The sequence below is a fragment of the Quercus robur genome, chromosome 6 (genome assembly GCF_932294415.1).
Source record: "Quercus robur chromosome 6, dhQueRobu3.1, whole genome shotgun sequence".
In the NCBI taxonomy this organism is placed as follows: domain Eukaryota; kingdom Viridiplantae; phylum Streptophyta; class Magnoliopsida; order Fagales; family Fagaceae; genus Quercus; species Quercus robur.
The window spans coordinates 7643685-7664472 of record NC_065539.1 but is presented as its reverse complement, the minus strand read 5'-3'; the positions used below and the strand labels follow the sequence as shown (position 1 = coordinate 7664472).

Genomic DNA, 20788 nt, shown 5'->3' with positions numbered 1-20788 from the left:
TTAGTGAATCAGACGATTGACAAACAAGTCTAAGTGATAAAGAAAGAAGAAATAACATTGGTTTTTTGGGGAGAGACGTCCTCAAATTTTATCCCAGGAGGTTTGTTCCTAATATGTTGTTCGTAATCCTTTTGTTACCAATCCGGGGTCCCCCTCTTTTTGTTCTCCCCTTCTCCTCTATTTTATACTATCTCCCTCCCATTTCCACCGTCCACATGTAGATTTAGATTGGTAATGCTGATACTTGTCCCATCAGCCCATCCCCAAAGTCGTTGGAAGTGGTTGTAAAGGCTGAAAAGCATGGTTCTGTTAGTTGCAGGGTACTTAATGTAATAGTAGCAGCTTTCTCTTAGATATTTTCATGCATTCCTTTGTCATTTTCTTTCTTAGTACTTATCCTATTCCATGGAATGACCCGGAATGTCACTCTCGATGGCAGGCCGTTCCCTTTGTCCTCGACCTTGCTTGTCCGAGGAGGAGTTATTCCTTGGACTGGGCCCTTAGCCCAACATATACATTGGTATGGGTTTCCTGGTCCGTCACCCCCACAATAGTAAATTTGTTAAACATGTAATTAATGTGTGAGGAAGTAATTTTTTTTTTTTAATACTATAGATACAAACTATTTCACAAAATATTTTACAAACTGCTGATGTGGTGAATGATTATTGATATGTAAAAAAAATGATGTTAGTGGGAAGTCTAGATGAGACCCAGTAAAAATTTATCACACCAACAATTTGTAAAATATTGTAAAATAGTTTGTGATTATAACAGTATTTTTTTTGTTTTTTGGAAAAGAAGTAAAGCTTTTCTTAATGCTACGCGCGGTTGCACGCACACACACATACATATATATATATATATATATATATATATAATTGATGCAAATAACATTACCTTATTTGTTACATGCACCCTCATTCTCCTCCCTCACTGTATCATGAATCATCATGATCATATGGTGATCCCAAAAAAGAAATATTAATATTTCAAAAAGATAAATGCTCCACAGCTTCTAGTTGGGACCGTGCATTGGGCACGTCCTAGATTTGTCCATGATTAAAACAGCTCAAATGAAAATGCTGGTCAATCATGGGGGTTATTAGTTGCTATTAGATAGTCATCATCATTCAATTAAAGGAAAGCATATACGTGTTCAATGTATTTTGATCTCGAAAGTAATTATCAAAAACAAACAAAAACAAAAACAAAAAATCTAAGTATTGATTGTATCTTATGGTCAAAGGTAGCCAAAAAGAACAGTTATCTTTGTTTTCCTCGGATTGTATTTCTTTGTCGCTTACAGCAATTAGTCCTTGATGGTGAATGTTAAGTGGGAAACCTAATCTATATATATTGTAATAGTCTGAATTAGATAGTCATCATCATTCAATTAAAGGAAAGCATATACGTGTTCAATGTATTTTGATCTCGAAAGTGATTATCAAAAACAAACAAAAACAAAAAAAATCTAAGTATTGATTATATCTTATGGTCAAAGGTAGCCAAAAAGAACAGTTATCTTTGTTTTCCTCGGATATTTCTTTGTCGCTTACAGCAATTAGTCCTTGATGGTGAATGTTAATTGGGAAACCTAATCTATATATATTGTAAGAGTCTGAATTTGATAAAGATGGAGTGTAAAACCCATATTTTACACTATCCAATAGAAGATTGCCACATCAGTTTTTTTTTTTTTTTTTTTACTTAAAACTCAATATATTATGCCATACATAATAACATCTCAATAAACTCCCAGTCAAGTTAGATTTTCAAATGAGTATTAAAATTGATTGAGTTTGGTTGTGCTTATTCTTTAATATGTAATATGATGATGTGGCATGTTGAGATTGGAAGGGTAAAATTTGGGTTTTACACCACATCCTTATTGAATTTAAAATGAATTTTTTATTAACAGTATATGAAATGGGTACCGGGGAAAATGAAATATGAATTACCGTATCATCAATTCAATCAATTACATTTTATCAAAAATAAATAAATAAATAACACGTCCTCATTTGCCACTATAGGATGTCATCTTGTCATCACTAGGCTTTGAGGAAAAAACTTGATGAGTTTCCAGAAGATCAATTTCTGATCACTGGTTCCGTGAAGGAAGAAATTTAATTGCTGGTCTCTGCAGCAATTCTTTGCAACTCAATTTCTTGCTTTCTAGAATTTTATTACGTTCTTGTAAAAACTCTTTGGCCGTTAATTACAGATAGATATATATAGGATATCATCAATGTCAATATCATATATCTAGATATATAATACCAACGATTCAAGGGAAAAAAATAAATAAATGAAAAGACATTCACTTGATGCATTCATTACCTATAATTTAATTTTAAACAAAATAGTAATTTAATATTCTTAATTTATTTTTATAGAGAATATTCTTAATATTTTGATAATAGAATTTCACATGGAATAGAATTGAGGCGAAAATATCATTTTGGTCCTTATATATAATTTTAATATACTTAAAAATTTAAAGTGATGTCAATGATCTTTTATTAAACGGGATTTAAAAAATTGTATTAAGTATATAAAATAAAGGGATAAAAAGATGAACCATAGGGTATAAGAAGAAAAAAGAGAGACACTCAGTTGGCACAATCACGATATGTAGCACATAGTATTTTTAAGTATATAAATTATATGGTTGTTGAGGATTTTTTTTACACTTCTTGTACCTTAGACATGTGTCTTGATGTTATTAGACAACGCTTAGTCTAGGCTTTTTCTAAGAAGGAAGTTGGGCCTGGCGCTCTGTGGAATAGGCTCCAAGGTGCCATTCTGCCGCTGCCAGTTTGTGCATAAACGTTAAGTCCAAAGTCCAAGGGAAGACAGATCAGGCTTGGAACTTTAGACGTGTGAGGAGCTTCATTGACTTTCAGCAATTAATCCTTTACATTGTTGAAGTTGGTCTTGCCCTGGACATGTTCTCAATGGTGGCATGGACTCTTGGGCATTGAAGAAATCAACTCAGAATAGGTTCTTCAATCCTCCCTCTCGGTCAGATCATTTCCCAATCCCAACAGACGCTGCAAGATTTCTATCGGGTGTAGCCTATGCAGACAATGCCATCAAGCTCCATTTCTCACCCAGCTACCCTCTGGTCACCCCCCCCCCCCCCAAGCCCACATGGTGAAGATTAATTATAACGGGACAGTTTTTAGAGAAACAAACGAGGCAAGCCTCGGGGCGATAGTTCATGACAGCGAAGGTCATGTGTTGGCCTCCCTTGCTGAAAAAATACCCCTCCCCCAGTCAATGGCAGATGTGGAGGCAGCTGCTACACGAAGGGCATTTATCTTGGCTAAAGAGCTTCAATTCAATTCCATTGTTTTGGAGGAAGATTCAGCTATTATTACTCGAGCTCTTCAAGCTGAGGAACTGTCTCTAGCATCGTTTGGAAATATCATCGAGGAAGCGCAAAGCTATGCAGAAACTTTCCATAGTTTTAAAGTGAACCACATTAACCGAAAAGGGAATTCTGTAGCTCATAACAACCTTGCTAGACATGCAAGACATGTTAGCGATTTAGTTGTATGGATGGAGGAGGTACCTCCCCACCTTATTTCTGTACTTTTGGTCGATCATGGCTAATCTTTTTTCTTTTAATATAAGTTGATTCCATTTGCTTCTCAAAAAAAAAAAAAAAAAAAAAAAATCCAAGGGAAGACACTGCAAAGTGGGCTTATTCTCTATTTCCGTCGTAGAAGGAAAATTTCTCCAGTTTCTAACACAAACCTGACTTTTTTTTACTTTCTACTGTGTAGTCAAGTTTTTTGCACTTTTCTGCAGTGTGAGTGACTTTACTCTATCAATACTACAAAAGAAAGCTTTTTCCAGCTTCTGTTGTGAAACTAACATTCCTTAGCTTTCTGCTGTGTAATAAAACTTTTTGTCATGCAGTTAATCGTTCTACTATGCAATAAAGCTTTTTGCTGTACAGTAAATTTTTTTGCACTTTTCTGCAACGTGAATGACAACTCTTCCTTTTCTACTACAGAAATAATTTTCTACTTCCTGCACATAAACTAATCTAAAACCCAAAGAAAATACCCATCGAGCAAATGTTAGTTTACATAGGTTAGTATATTCTCAAATACAAATACATACATATATGCGTATACATACTTACATGTATTAGCACATATATATATATATATATATATATGGCAGAATGATAATTAGTTCATGTTGAAAGAAAAATACATAATAACAAAGAAATAAGAAAGCTTCAGCAGAAAAGTTTAGCTAGCATAACAGCTAACACGGTAAATATAATAAAAGGGTGCTACAACAGAATAACTAGTACAACAAGTAAAGATACCACAACAAAATAACAGATACAGTAAACGTGATAAAAAACGTGCTATAGCAGAACGACTAAATACAGCAGATATAAATTCTAACGAGTAAAATCAAATATGTTTGTGATCAAAATTAGGTATTGAATCTTCCCACAAAATAAGTAAACCAAGAAGAAACCCAAACCCCAACTTGAACAACCTTGTCATAGGCTTTTGCTATTAAAGTTGTACATTTTGGAGAATATGCCTAAATGGCTACTAGCTATTACTTTTGAGGGACTTCAAAGAGTAGGTTTGCTAAGAGAGAGGGAAAAGATGGTCTATTGATACATGCCCTTATTTCTGCCGTGTTTTCTCTTTTTTCTTTACCAATTTCTTTCTTTCTTTCTTTCTCTCCGTCCTTTTTACTCTTAGTTTCTTACTGCTATCTTGCCTTGTATCTCTCTTCTTTTTACCACTTTCTTTTTTTCTTTCCTTTTTTCTCTATTACTTTTCTCTCCATTTTTACTATTTTCTTCCCTTAGGTCCCCTTTATCTCTACATCCCTACTTTAGGTGCTTATTGCTCTTACCATGGGTTCTTCCCCCCTCATCTATGGCTACCTCCCCTTTTTATAGCGAGCTAATTCAATGAGATTTCTCCCTTTTACCCCTAGGGTTTCACCAACTGTTTTTGGTTTGTTATGGGCATTCCTTTAGGACTGCCTACCAACTCGTTGGTGGCCCAGCCACTACCACTACTCAATTCGTTCTCACTCCACCACTACTCATTTCATGACAAAACTCCATTTTGTTTGTTCTTGCTATAAGTCTTTTCCTTTGGATTCAAATTGATAAGGATTAAGTTATCTCACCACCTACCTCTATGGCATGCATCAGATGATCCCAACCATCCATTACCTCTTTTGGGTAAGATACCATCTCAGCAGGGTATATTTCCAAAAGAAGCCACGGCTGGAAACCAAATATAGACCCATTTTTCCCCCCCACCACCACAACACACCCTCTGAATCCCTTTACCGTGGGCCCACCTCCCTTGTATTGGCTAGGTACAGGTTGGTGGTGCTTCGGCCCTTGTATGCTTTCTCCACTATCCTCTGTTTTTGTCTTCTTTCATTCCTACGCTGTTTCTACCGTAGCAAATTAGCTTTGTTCTGTTCTGTTACGTGTCTGTTCTACTCATGCTTGCCTTGTTTTCTTTTGTCTTTTCTTTGATTTTGTTTCCTTTCTCCTTCACGCATTTTCTGCCATTGCTGCCTTTGTTTTCTTTCACTGTGTCTCTTCCTGGAGATTAGTTTGGCTTCTCTTCTTCTTTTATAAAGATGTCATGGGCTTTATAGGCTTGCTGCCCTTCATTGGATCAAAAGGGCATTGGGCCCAATTTGTCTTAATCTGCTGCAGATTTGTATTCTGCTGTAAATTTGTATTTTGTTGCATATTTGTATTCTGCAACAGACCTGTATTCTGCTACAAATCACTTCCCCATGCATTTCTTCCTTAGCCCAAGCGTAACTCTAGGCTTTTGTTTCTTTTCTGTTTTCTTTGAGCCTTTCTTGCTCTTTGGTCTTCTTAGTGGGCCTTTGGGCCTTACTTTTTGTTGGGCTTTCCTCTGTATGAGCTTTTGAGTCTTGCTTCTTATTGGGCTTTCTTCCTCATGGGCTTTGGGTATAGATTTGCAAAAATGAGTATCAACATTCAGCCCCATGAGCATGTAGGTTGTGTTACAACTCACATGCAACTGCTTTCTCTTCTTTCCTTCATGGGCTTACTTTTTCAATCTTTACCCTTCTTAGGCAAACTGTTCTCTTTCTTTTGGCAAATTTGAGATCCTCTATGGGTGGCCAAGAAGTTGCTCTTCATAAGGTGGTAATTTTGCTACTGCTACCCAAAGCAAGTTTGCTGAAGACTTTTGCCTCTATTTTCAGTCTGATGGATTTTGTTGATCACCTGTATGTCATTCTTTAGAGGTGGGAGGTCTTTACTGGGAGCTCTCGCTTGCAATTTCAAGATTGCCCATGCTCACTTCAAGGGGAAAGATAACGTCTGCCACTAGCTCTATTAAAGTCGGTGTTGAAAATTCCATGGTAGGAACACTTTCTTTCTACCATGCTTGCCCCAGATGACTTTCAAGATGCTTTTCTCATTACTGAATTCATGTGATTTGGGTTGTATTGCTGATGGCCGTGTCTAGGCCTTTGCTTATTTCTTCTTCGCTTCTCACGTACTCATCTTCTTCTTTATAAGGAAAGTAATTCTTTCATCGAAACTTGTCGTGGTTTTCTTTGCTAATTCTTTTTCTTTCATTCAAGAGGTCTGCCACCCAATTCAATGAATATTTTGTGGAAGACCATTCTTAGTCTTTTTATATTTCCACCCTTATTCGAAGGGATTGTTAGTTCATGAGATCGTTCTTGATCTCCTTTATTACCTCCATCCCTTATTTAAAAGGAATATTTGCCCCATTCAAGGGCTTTCTCTGCAAAAGACCATTCTTAATCTCTTTTTCTACCACTACCCTCCTTCAAAGGGATTATTGGTCTTTTTGCAATAGGCCATTCTTAGCCTCTTTTTCTACCTCTACCCTCATTCGAAGGGATTATTACCCCATTCAAGGGTCTTTTGCATACCTCTACCCTCATTCAAATGGATTATTGAATCATTCAAGGGTATTTTTGCAATAAGCCATTCTTAGCCTCTTTTTTTACCTCTACCCTCATTCCAAGGGATTATTGCCCCATTCAAGGGTCTTTTTTTACCTCTACCCTCATTCAAAGGGTTATTGCCCCATTCAAGGGTCTTTTTGCAATAGGTCATTCTTATCCTCTCTTTTTACCTTTGCCCTCATTCGAAGGGATTATTGCCCCATTCAAGGGTCTTTTACATACCTCTACCCTCATTCAAAGGGATTATTGCCCCATTCAAGGGTCTTTTTGCAATAGGCCATTCTTAGCCTCTTGTTCTACCTTTACCCTCATTCAAAGGGATTATTGCCCCATTCAAGGGTCTTTTGCATACCTCTACCCTCAATCAAAGGGATTATTGATGATGATGTGTGTATTCTTCTCTTTGCATTCACATATCTTCATTCCTTTTGCTCATTTCAAACAAAGCATAGAGCTAACACTACAAGCCATCATCATAACAGAGTACTCTTTCAATTGCTAATAATGCTTTTTAGTGTGTTGATGAACACATGTAAGGATGTTGAGCTTTGTAGAAAGGCAAGCTTCTTTCAATGATGATGTATTTATGGAGGACCTCATTATTTAGAGCTATTACTAACATGGGCAAATGTATTGTTGCAATAGTAGAGGACCTTCTGGTTTTGTTGCTTGAATTTCTTCAAACTAGATATCTCAAAAATTTATGGATGCCTAGTTTCCACAGGTTCTAGACTCATGCAATTTGGAGCTATAGTTGATGAAATACCGTGCCTAGAAGGGAAATGACGCAGTGTAAAAATTTTTGTAGCATGTTTCTTGGAAAATTAATTCCTCCTCATCCTGAAGAGATATTTGTAGACACTCAATTTTGCACCCATGATTTAATCAAGGAAGATGAGTGGAAGGACCATCCATGTGCCCACAAAAATCATGATTGCATTACATGCATTAATTCATTCATTGCATGTCATAAAAATGATCTTGAGATTCTAACGGTCACAACGGTGTGTTCGGTTTCCAAATCGAACCATCGGATCGAAAGATATCACATGATCAAGTTTGCACGGTCAGCATGCATTGTGTCTAGGTAGAGTCGACCACGTATGATTGATTTTAATTAATTCTGATTAGTTAAACAATTAAAATTAATTAAATAATTTTGTGATTGGTTGACAATTAGTGTATAAAATAGGATTGCCTGCATAGGAATAAAAGAGATAATTGGATAACATTAAAATTATGGATAATCTGAACTTTATCAAAGTTTATTTTTGGATATTTATCTACAAGATAATTGTTCCTGAAAAGACCTGAATTATCCAGAAAAGAGATAAAAATCTTAGAATATGGATTGAAAATACGTCTAAGTGCAAAAACCGATTCAAGGAAACCTAAAAAAGGAGTCCAAAACACAACCGAACACGAAAGTGCAATCAACACCCAAGAGTACCATTCGGCACTTTTGGAGTGCCGAATTGCACTCTTTTGGGCTTTGGCCCAATTCTCTTTGGGTGCCGATAAGGCACACCCTTTTCGACTTTTTCGCAGAAAGACACATCCCGATTTGCATTTTACCCGTGGTTGCTTATTTTTTAAGCACTCCAGTCTCTATAAATAGGGACTGGATCCCAAAATTCAGCACATTATTGGGCATTTTAGGAGAGACACCTTTTCACACTCTCAAATTTCTCACCCCTCTTTTCTGGTATTCTCTCTTAAACTAGGGTTTTTAGGTTTCAAAGATAATTGAATAAATTTCTTTGAACCCTAAAACATCCTCTCAAGAAGAAGAAATGCTCCATGCAAGAGGTTGTTTCTGATTACCCTTTTCTTTTCTCAATGCTTCTCTTATTGTGATGATGTATGTTTGTTTACTTTTTTTAGTTTAGTTGTTTCAAGTATCTATAACATGAATTGTTGATTTATTTTGTTAAAGCATGTTCTTAATTCCTTTATTATTGTTGTGATCACTTTCTTATTTTCAAAATTTTGCATGTTAACAATTTTTTTTTCTTCAAAACAAAAACGGATCTACATCTTCCTTAGATGTAGATCTGAATTTTTCTTAAAACAAAAACGGATCTACATCTTCCTTAGATGTAAATCTAAATTTTTCTCAAAACAAAAACGGATCTACATCTTCCTTAGATGTAGATGTAGATCTGAATTTTTCTCAAAACAAAAACAGGTCTACATCTTCCTTAGATGTAGATCTGAATTTTTCTCAAAGCAAAAATGGATCTACATCTTCCCTAGAGGTAGATCTGAATTTTTCTTAAAGCAAAAACGGATCTACATCTTCTCTAGAGGTAGATCTAAATTTTCCTCAAATTAAAAACTAATCCGCAACTTCCTTAGATGCAGATTTGAAGTTTTAAAAAAAATACAAACTGATTCGCATCTTCCTTAGATGCAGATCTGAAGTTTTTAAAAAAATACAAACTGATTCGTACCTTTATTAGATACAAATTTGATTTTTTTTTAACATATGCGAATTTTGAAATAAAGAAAAAGATCATGCATGATTGTGTTTGTTGTGTTTGTTTTATTTAATACATGTAGCATGAATTTATTTCATGAATGGAATTCTCTTCTAAAAATAAAAATAAAAATAAAAAAAATCTTTTTCATATTTTTTGAACATACAAAAACATATCTAATTTTTTTTTTATACACAATTTTTTTATCACAAAAACAAATCTGATCTTTTACAAAGCCAAAACCATTTTTTCTAAGTCCTCAAAAACAAATCTGATTTTTTCTAAACCAAAATCTTTTTTTTTTATCACTAAAACAGATCTGAATTTTTTTTAACAAAGAAGAGGATGCATTCATAAATAAACTTGTGTGATTTAGTTTTGTTCATGTGTACAACATGTCATTCATAGCATGCATAAAAGGGGTACATTGTTCACAAGAATCTAGAAGACCAAACTCTGTCTGGGCGGAATGAGTGCCTAACACCTTCCCATTCCCTAACCTAGCCTCCGAATTTAGGTCTTTTGGATAGGTAGATCTAGCCTTATCTTTATTTTATTTTGGGTAGATTGTAACTATGACAAAAAGCCATGTAATTATTTGGTAGTTTGTAACTAGGAACCAAAGTCATGTAATTTTCAATTTTTCAAACATGTATTTTTTTTATTCAATCAATGAAAGGAAACAATTCAGTCATGTATTTTTGTATTTACTTTTTCTTATTTTGTTTGTATAAAAAATAAGTGGCGACTTCACACTACTTACCCAAAAACAGAGGTGCCCTAAAAGGCACTCATAAAATCTCTCTTTTTTGAGAGGCACCTTTGGCGGCCTCTCACAATATTATTAAGCCCTTTTTTTTTTGTAGAGTAGCTAATCCATCATAAATTAATGTGGTCTAGGCCATTTTCATTTTTTGTAGCTGGATTTGTACAGTTGATTGTACGAAATTGCCCCCAAAATAGTCTTTTAACTTGAAAAATAATGCAGTAGTATTTTTAATCAAGGTTTTGATGTTTTGATGATATTTCATCCATTTTAACTCCAACTTTGGCCCATACACTGTCATTTTAAAGGGAGTTTTATGATATTTAAGATGGGAAAATTTTTATCTCAATCGGACGATCATATCTTTGTTCAACATTTTTACTAGTCTTAGTTAGGGTTAGTCAATGTTGGTCAAACTTAGCCCAAAATAGCAAATTTGGGATTTTGAACTCTTGGGGACTGCCAAAGTGTTTTATCCAACATCTGATCGGGTTAAATTGAAAAAAAAAATTTCATGTAATTCCTTCTTCTTTTTTAATGTTTAAAGACACAATTTTGGCTTTTTAGGGCTTAAACTTGTGTTCCGGCGTGCTATTCAAAACCAGACAAAATACAGTATTAACAACAGCACATTAAAGGGGCTCCAAGCTAAGGTCTATTCTCCTATGTACCTCCACATCGAATCCTAAGGCTTTTTGTGATGCAGATTGGGTTGTATGCCCTGATATTTGAAAATCTTTAAATGGGTACGAGTGTAAGAAGCATATAGAAATTGATTGTCACCTAACTTTTGATAAGGCTAGGGTATCATTCGGAACTTAGCTGTCATCAAGTTGTAGATGTGTTTACTAAAGCTCTAGCCTCCTATGTTTTTAAGACTCGCATGTAAGAACTAAGATGGGCTTATTAATAAACATATGATATCCTCTGCAACAAGATGAGGGCTTTTCATCTTGGTGGGAAATGTTAAAACGCAAGTCAAAATTAAGGAGATACAGACCAAAAGTCGCTTATTAGGACATGTTGTACTCAACATGTCGTCTCATGAAGGCTAAACTCGAGCTACACCTAGCGGCCCTCTTCAAAACATTGAAGCTACGTACAAAACATCCATTAATTGAGTCGAGTGAGCAGCACATGCATACTTAAGTGGCTTACACACGACCTTCGCTGATTTGTTATTGTTGTGTTGGTGTTAATTAGGCTAATTAAATCTATGTTATTACTTATTAAAGTCAGTTCAGTTGGTTTTGAGTTGGTTTCACAGCAAGGTTGTCAAAAAATATAGTTTTTAGCAACTCAAAAATCTATTTTACCTATTTTAACAACTCATTTTACAAAACGTATTACTGTTTAAATAGGGATGTGTTCTAATAAGTATTACTGTTTATTCAAAAAATAAATTGGGATTTTTTCCCACATTGGTTGTGTGTGTCTAGTGTCTGCTGTTTATAACCCCAATCTACAATTACAAAGGTTAGACCCTTTTGTAGTTATACTCTTGTTATGTAATGTATTATAAACCCGGTTTGAAACATTATTTACTAAAAAAAATTAGATAGGAATATTTATCCCACATTGGTTGTGTAAAAAAAGAAAAGAAAAAAAAAGATCTGTTTATAACCCAAATTTACAACTACAAAAGTTAGGTCATTTTGTAGTTGTACTCTAATTATGTAATGTATTATAAACCCGGTTTAAAACACTAATATTACTATTTTCATGTGTGTTGTAATAAGTATCACTATTTACTAAAAAAAAAAAAATTTACAATACACCTAACATCAAAGGTTTTATTTTAACAAACAACATATTAAAATAATATAAACAAACAAATAAAATAAGAGAAATATTAATGGATGCCCTTAGACCAATTGTTAACAAATTATTTTAAGAAAGTTTTTATGGGAAAAGAAAAAAAAATAATTAATATTTTAACAACTTTTTCTATTTCCCATAAAAGTGGTGTCAAAACATTTTTTTTAAAATGAATTATTAACCATTGTCTTAAGGACACTCGTTAATATGACTCATAAAATAAATATAATAAACACTACACATGGACACACAGAGAGAGAGAGAGAGAGAGAGAGAGAGAGAGAGAGAGTAATTTAATAATGAGAGAAGAAAGAGAAAATAATTTAGTATTTGTAGCAACTTGCTACAGTAAGCTGCTGCTACTAACAGCTCAGAGCATCCCCAACGAAGAAAGTCAATTTAGCAACCAATTTTCTAAAATTGTTTCTACAACAAAGAAGTTATATTAAAAAAAAAATTAACTTTGAGCTACAGTGAGCTGCTACAATTAGCTGCTAGAGATAGCAGCTCACTTTACCTTGAACTCCCAAAAAAAAAAAAATAATAATAATAATAATGTGAGTTGTTAAAAAAAATAGTATTTTAATGTGTTAATTGTTGTGGTTGTTGTTTATTGTATTGGATATATTATTTTAATGTGTTGAATGTTAAAATAAAATATTTGATGTTGAGTGTATTATAAAGTGAAGTGTTAAAATAGATAAAGTAACGTTTTAAGTTACTAAAAGCTAAATTTTTTAGATGTTTTACTATAAATGTTCTCACCGTAGGAAGTTGGTAAAATATTTTAAGTTTAGCAACATTGTTGTGGGGTTGTTTTTGTGAATGCCCTTGTTAGTTAGTTTTGCAACTTTTCATGCTCTATTTTAGCATATAAGTAACAGAGCCTTGTAATTGGTGTTCCATTCGGATCAATAAAATTGATCTTCTTTTATTTCAATTAGAGATCAATTTTAACAGTATGCCTACAGCCAAACCACATAATTTTATGTTCACATAAAATCCATATAATTAACTATACTCACGACAAGTTAATATCAAGGCTTTCACTATCTCATAACTGTTGCGTAGAAATGAGATATGTTCAGTCAATTTCGACAGGGAATCATAGCCCAAATCCATCCTTATTGAAGTGCTTGCGCACGGTGAATTATATTTCATAATAATTGCCAAGACAGCATTATGTTATGCAATCACTCATGACTTCACCATCCATAATATATGATGTTGATCGTTGTTTACCAAAGCAGAAATGCAATCACATAAATAAAACTAATAGGATACCTCTATTACTTCTACTGCCCTTTTTTTTTTTTGAAGAACTTATTACTTCTACTACTTTTTGCATGTCGTGCTATAACAAAATATAGGATTATATTAGCAAAAAGTTAGATCAAACTGTGGCTATGGAAAAGTTACTCATGAATCATGAGCAAAACAAATTCTAAGATTAAACAAATGCATAATATTATTAGAGAGTAGCGTTTCCAAGTGTAAAGCCAATTTCCATGCTCCTTTCCGCTAATATCGCTTAAAGACAGAAGAGAAGCTTATAAAAGCAGCCTATTGGCTTCAAAGCTTTCATGAAGTTTGGTTGCATTAAAAAAAAACCCCTGCCTGAGTGACTTTTAAAACTCCTGAATGAAAAGAAAGTCCAGTTTCAGCGAACGTAGAACTTCATAAGAAGCAGAGATATCTGATTCAAATTGCTTAGAATCAGCTAAGCAAATTCCACACAAGCACACTCACACACACAGAGATTGAGTGAGTCAGTCCCCATGCCTGACTCAAAGCTAATTGTTTGTTCTCTTCCGTCCATCCTAGCTCTACTTCTGATCTTCATTCTCGTCAAACGAAAGAAAAGCAGACTCAATCTCCCACCAGGCAACACGGGCTGGCCTTTTCTTGGTGAAACTATTGGCTATCTTAAGCCTTACTCTGCTACTTCAATTGGAAACTTCATGGAGCAACACATATCAAGGTAAAATCACACACATCAACAAAACAAAGACTTCCAAACCGAAGTCCCATGTTCTGTTCTATACAAAATATAGCACTTAAAAAGCTAAAACTCTTACTCATTCTGCAGGTATGGAAAAATTTTTAAGTCTAACTTGTTTGGAGAGCCAACAATAGTTTCGGCAGATGCTGGGCTAAATAGATTCATCTTACAAAACGAAGGAAGATTATTTGAATGCAGCTATCCTAGAAGCATAGGTGGAATTCTAGGAAAATGGTCTATGTTGGTATTAGTTGGAGACATGCATAGAGACATGAGGAGTATCTCTCTCAACTTCTTGAGCCACGCCAGGCTTAGAACCCATCTATTGAGAGAGGTGGAGAAGCATACCTTGCTTGTACTCAGCTCCTGGAAAGAGAATTCTGTATTTTCAGCACAAGATGAAGCCAAGAAGGTAAAAAAAAAAAAATGTAAAAGTAGTATGTTGTTGTATTCAAAAAGACAAATTTATTAATTGGATCATCTTAGCTTATTAACAAGAATTGCAGTTTACCTTCAATTTAATGGCAAAACATATCATGAGCATGGATCCTGGAGTTCCTGAGACTGAGCAGCTTAAGAAAGAATATGTTACCTTTATGAAAGGAGTGGTGTCTGCTCCTTTGAATTTTCCTGGGACTGCATATAGAAGGGCCTTACAGGTAATTGTTAATTTTAGCCCATTGGACTATAATTCTGAATGTTTAATTTAATACAAAGTCTTGGTTTTTTCACTAGCTTCTTCTTGTTTGATATATACTCTGCCTGCTTCACAGTCTCGATCAACTATCCTGAAGTTTATTGAGCACAAAATGGAAGATAGAATAGAGAAAATGACGGAGGGGAGAGAAACTTTGGATGATGATGATCTTCTTGGATGGGTCTTGAAGCATTCTAATCTTTCCACTGAACAAATTCTTGACTTGATTCTGAGTTTACTCTTTGCTGGCCATGAAACTTCATCAGTAGCCATAGCTTTAGCTATATACTTCTTGCAAGGTTGTCCTAATGCTATTCAACAACTAAGAGTAAGTATATAACTTCTTGGAGGCATTTCTTTTTTAAGTTTTATGGTATCATTTTTAAAGTCTTTTTTTGTGTGTGAATTCAGGAAGAGCACCAAGAAATTGCAAGTGCCAAGAAGCAATTAGGAGAAACTGAATTGAATTGGGATGACTACAAGAAAATGGAATTCACACAATGTGTAAGCTTTCTCAGAAGTATTTAAATAATATTGAACTAAAATTATTGGAACTTACAAATGAAATTATCTATTAAATTTTTTTTTTTTTTTGGGTGTCTCGTGAAGGTTATTAGTGAGACACTGAGGCTTGGTAACGTAGTGAGGTTTCTCCACAGAAAGGCATTAAAAGATGTTCGTTATAGAGGTAGGACAAAGTCACATAAAATTAGTGTTTTCAATGAATGATTGCCGGAATCTGACCCGGTTTGAATTTTTTTTCCAATTTTTTTTTTTTTTTTGAAAGGTTATGACATTCCATGTGGATGGAAAGTGCTTCCGGTGATATCAGCCGTGCATTTGGATCCTTCACTTTTTCCCCAGCCTCAACAATTCGATCCATGGAGATGGCAGGTCAGTACTGACTACTGAGAGCCTTTGACAGCATGCCTTCCATAATGAACATCAATTTTTTATTACTACTATTATAATTTGGTAAAAAAAAATTATTAAAATTGAATAGAGGGAAACAAAAGCTGAATAGGTTTTGATTAAGCAGAGGTCCCCCAGGCACTTTCATTGGTTTATTGCTGTGGCTCTCACTGGCAAGAATTGGATGATTGGTTGTAGACCCACTTTTGATAATTTGATTCTCTGCCAATTTATTAATGTCTGAGGATGGTGGATTGCTGTCAAAATTAATTAAGTAGATTTAGTTTTGTTTCCCGTTTTGTTATTTTGGCTAGCTTGACAATGATAACAGAGAATCCAACACTGCTCCTTTACTGTTGTAAACTTCATTACGGTTATGTCTATTATATTATTTGGTCAAATTCCAACAGATAAAGTTCATTAAATACTTACACATTAACATTAAAAAAGAGAGTAAATTCAAAGTTCATCAATTCCATGAATAGGAAAAGGTTAACAGGCACTTGAATAGAGCTAATGGAGTTTACTTGGTAGAGTCAATAGGGTTAACTTTCGACCAACTTTATAGAGTAGAGCTAATAGAATTAATTTTCAACTAACTTTATAAGAGGTAGAGTTAATTAACAGGCACTTGAATAGAGCTAATGGAGTTTACTTGGTAGAGTCAATAGGGTTAACTTTCGACCAACTTTATAGGGTAAAGCTAATAGAATTAATTTTCGACCAACTTTATAAGAGGTAGAGTTAATGGAGTTAACTTTTTGAGTTCTGCTTGTCACTTAAGTAGTATTTTTAGTCATGTTGTCAATTCATCCTTAACAAATAACATTTCCCTAAAATCTTCTCATTATTGAATGATGAAGGAGAATAAAACCAAACCAAATAGACTAGTACCGTTATGAGTAGAAGAATAATAGAATAGAATAGAAGAAGAAAGGGGTATTGTAACATTCTATAAAAGCCGTTCATATCTGTCTGCATTTAGGATAAGGCATTAAGATAGTTACAAAGGCATGCTACGATCTCACGGATTTCTTTCCTGATGAACTGTCATGATCAATGAACCAAAGTTTCACACTGTACGGCCACTGGCCTCACAAGTTGTGATCATCTCTCTCTATCTCTCTCTGGTCTGCGTGCGTGTGGGGGGGCCCTGGGGTTTGACATGATTAAAGCCCATGTGGCTGTGGGGTTCTCACATGCACGTGCATGAGTGCTTTTTCCCTGTGGGCCATTTCACAAACTGGTCCTAACCAAATTCTAAAAAAGATAAAGGGAAAAAGAGAAAACTTGGTCGAAGATATTTTAGAGTTTGTTTGGTAAAAAAAAATAGAACCATGTAGTTTGGTAAACCACATAAGTGAATGTGTTTTCAAAAAATTATTATGCAATGGTTCAAATGATTAGAGAAATATTTTTCAATCCATTATGTGGTTATTCTTCTCTTATCTATTATGTAACAGTTTAAATTATCATTCACGTGCATTTTGTTTAAATGATTTATTATGTTATCTATACAATTTAAATGACTATAAGTATATGTAAATATTCATTTAAGTCATTTTGTAATGAATTGAAGGAAAAAAAAATGTTCATTATTTTTTTTAAAGCAATTTATTTTTATAGTATATCAAATTAATATCTTCTAAATTAGTAATCATGAAAATAGAACTAAACAAGCCCTTACTTTCTAAAGCATAAAAGCTAATTAAAGATGGAGAAGAGCATGGAACTCTGCAAATTAATAAGGATAATATTAATTATTTATATATATAGTGCGACAATTATGAAATGCCCATAAGATGAGTCTGGCAAATTATTATTCTCAAAGTTGGTAACCTCATCTTCATTTATAGAATACCACAATTTTTTGAGAATGGTGTTAGAATTACTATAAACTTTTTAGCATTTTTCTCTCTTTTCTTTTATTGTAATAGTTAGAAAGGCATTTTTCTATATTTGAACCAATTATAACTTGCCATGTGAATATCCATATATATTTTCCTCAATTAGTATCATCTTTTCAGTCTAGAGAGTAGAGTGACAAAGCTTGTGTTTTATAGTGTTAAGTGTCAACTCTTGAGGGAAAAAGACAGCCTCTTGTTTAGTATATTGGATATGCGGAAGTAAATTTGGTACCTATCTATTCTGTCATCGTAATTCGTAAGTTGAACCCTATCTCGAACGAGTCTTTGATCAATAGTGTCCTGAACTTGTGTCGTTCGGTTTTTTATCAACTAGTTCCTATCAGCAGGGTCCTGTGTAACCCGTGTACCCTCCTTGTGAGCGTAGGCACAAGTGTCTAGCTAGTGGAGTACTGTATTGTGATACAATAAAGAAAGTGAATAGTAGATATAACTATTGGGTTCAAACTTAAACAGAAACTCTCTCGTATAGCGTGATCTCACCAGGAAAATTTAGGACATAGAAGAAAGAGACAATTAAGAAAATTTGTCTGAAAAGGACCATGAAACATAGTGGTAGAGATTTAAAGTTGTCAGAGTCATTGCTAGAAAGATCTATTCATGTTTTTCTTTTTTCTTTCTCTCTTTGATAATCAGTCTCCTATTTATGTTGACATGGCATGTAATGATTGAAATAACTTCATTTCACTTAGATAATACAATCTATCACCAATACCATATTTATTATTCTTTAATAGAAACAAATCATGTTTGGAGTCGTAAAATAATATTGTATTTCTAAACTTATCTATAAATGTTAGACTCATCTTTTATGAACTAAGATTATTGTTTAAATATTATGATAAAAATTGTTCAAACATTCATTTGTTATGCTATTGAAGTTCACAAATCTCATACATTATTAAATTTATTCGTAAATATTGTGTAATAAAATTGATAGTAGCTTTAATATTTTCCTATGGTTCATTTCCGTCCTTGTGATATTGAGCAGAAAAATGCGACGCAGGGATCTTCATCATCTGGTTGCCCTAGCATGACAAGTAGTAATAACTTCTTGCCATTTGGGGGCGGACCGCGACTCTGCACCGGATCAGAATTAGCAAAACTAGAAATGGCAGTTTTTATCCACCATTTAATCCTCAACTACCACTGGGAATTAGCCGATATGGATCAAGCTTTTGCCTTCCCCTTCGTTGATTTTCCAAAAGGCTTACCAATCAGAGTCCGACACTACGCTTTCATATAGTTAATAAAAGACAAAGAGCCCATGCATGATTAAACGATAAAAACAGACCCTTCCTTCAGTCTCAGCCATAGCCTTTCATGGTGGACATACAAAAAAAAAAAAAAAAAAAATCAAGAAGAGACGCCGTGATTGAGTTCTTGGATTTTCCGACGGCTTAATGTAAGTTATTTTGGCGTTATTATGTAAGCTCACATGAACAGAAAGGAAGACAAAGAAAATGAAGTACACAAGACAAGATCCTAGGACCACATATTCCTCTTCCTCCCACCACCCCTTAAATTGTAAATTTATTGTCCTCTAGTCCCTCGATCTATGTTGGGACTTCGGAGTAATTGTAGTCATTTATATATATATATATATATATATATATATATATTATATATGGTTTTCCTTTAATTTGACATACTTTTCTGTATCATCCAGATATGATTTGTCTTATTGCGTTTGATTGAAAGACAAAGGAGTCCTAAGAATCTATAATAGAAGATATGGCATAGTGATAGGTCTATTTAGTACTGTTAATTTTTTTTTTTTTTTTCTTGATAACAACTGTTAAAATTATTGAGACATATATAACTCCGATAATAGTTATTATATAATATATTGGATTTGAATTTTACCTAAAATTGTAGATAATAGGTCATTTTTGGCATTCAATAATATGCCCAACATTAAGCTATGTATTATTAATATTATTCCACTCGTTGCCTTTTCTTAGAAGCAAACAATGGCGTTGACGTTTGACATGCATATTGATGATGCAAAACCCTCGCTTAGCAATAATATTGCTACCTGCAAGAGGAGGAGAGGAGTCTTGAGCTAAAAGTGGGAAATATTGCACAAAATAATAACTGTTGTAATTACGTGACCAAGAACAAGCAAAACAATATTTGTCTAATGCACGTGTGTGTGTGTATATATATATATATATATATATATATATATGAATAATTGAATATACTTACAAACCAGATGAATGCAGAATGATCCATGCAGATTTAATCAAGATTAGTGTTTGACACTAATTCCTTGAAACAGATTTCACCTCTCACATTATCTATACTGGTGCTTTTGAGACTATATATGAATGTTTGCCTCTTAGAATACAATGATTAACAACACACGAAAGAAGCACAACAATTTCCTTGCAAAGCGAATAAAATTATCCCTTCCTCTTTATAAATGACTGTGCCAAAAAAAAAAAAAAACCTATTAAAACTTTTTTTTGTTTTTTTTTTTAAACAGAAGCATATCATTCAATTAATTAACAAAGTTAACATCTTGGTACATAGCTTCTCTAGCTATTGTAGGAACATCTTCCATCCAATACCTATCCTTAGAAATATTTCTAGCAAATTGAGCTAATACATGAGCAACCCGGTTCCCCCCTCTCCTAATACAATCAATCCTTACCCAATGCAAATTTCAAATCAAATGTTGAATGTCCCCAACCACATTCCCCATCAGTGACTGATCAAGCTGCATCGCCGAAATAGCTGACATGGCCGAGCTGTTATCTCCTTCAATAACAAATTCTGAAAATCCCGCACCCACCGCAAACTCAATCGCCTTCCTACATGCAAGAAGTTCCGCTTCCTCACTGCATAGCACCGCCGGACCCTTGGCTGCCATGGCTACCATAACCTCCCCTTTGTCATTGCGAATTACAGCACCAAAACCAGAACTATTGAGGCAGGAAAATACCGCTGCATCAAAATTAAGTTTGAAAACGGACTGTGGAGGAGGCTGCCAAGTATCATGAGCTCGCTGCATTGCTGTTTCAGTTCTCATCTGATCTTGGGCAGTCTGAAAGTCCTTTAACAGCTCCCTTGCTCGAGTGATCAACCATCCCTGTTCATGAAATTTCCCTCCATATACAACCCGATTTCTTTGATTCCAAATCTACCAAGCTTGCACCAAAACCTCCTCCAGATCAAGCAGTTCAATCC

The 20788-nt window shown here is 34.3% G+C and overlaps 1 protein-coding gene across 2 annotated transcripts; it reads left to right on the top strand.

Annotated features, from left to right (window-relative positions):
- The first annotated feature begins 13389 nt into the window (after nucleotides 1-13389).
- On the top strand, nucleotides 13390-19365 carry LOC126732547 (cytochrome P450 90B1). 2 transcript variants are annotated; one of them, XM_050435469.1, is made up of 8 exons: nucleotides 13390-14038; nucleotides 14258-14471; nucleotides 14566-14718; nucleotides 14833-15084; nucleotides 15168-15260; nucleotides 15366-15444; nucleotides 15544-15650; nucleotides 18585-19365. In XM_050435469.1, the coding sequence occupies exons 1-8, from the start codon at nucleotides 13836-13838 to the stop codon at nucleotides 18837-18839; spliced, it is 1356 nt and encodes a 451-aa protein (XP_050291426.1). In that variant the 5' UTR covers nucleotides 13390-13835; the 3' UTR covers nucleotides 18840-19365. The 2 variants fall into 2 exon arrangements, with proteins under 2 accessions (XP_050291426.1, XP_050291425.1); XM_050435468.1 differs by having other exon boundaries at nucleotides 13392-14038; nucleotides 14147-14471.
- The last annotated feature ends 1423 nt before the right edge of the window (nucleotides 19366-20788 follow it).

Excerpts from the sequence above, each read along its gene's own strand:
- LOC126732547 (XM_050435468.1), top strand. The coding sequence starts at position 13,836 with ATGCCTGACTCAAAGCTAATTGTTTGTTCTCTTCCGTCCATCCTAGCT. Across the intron at positions 14,039-14,146 it reads ATGGAGCAACACATATCAAG|GTATGGAAAAATTTTTAAGT; the intron begins GTAAAATCACAC and ends CTCATTCTGCAG. Across the intron at positions 15,085-15,167 it reads ATGCTATTCAACAACTAAGA|GAAGAGCACCAAGAAATTGC; the intron begins GTAAGTATATAA and ends GTGTGAATTCAG.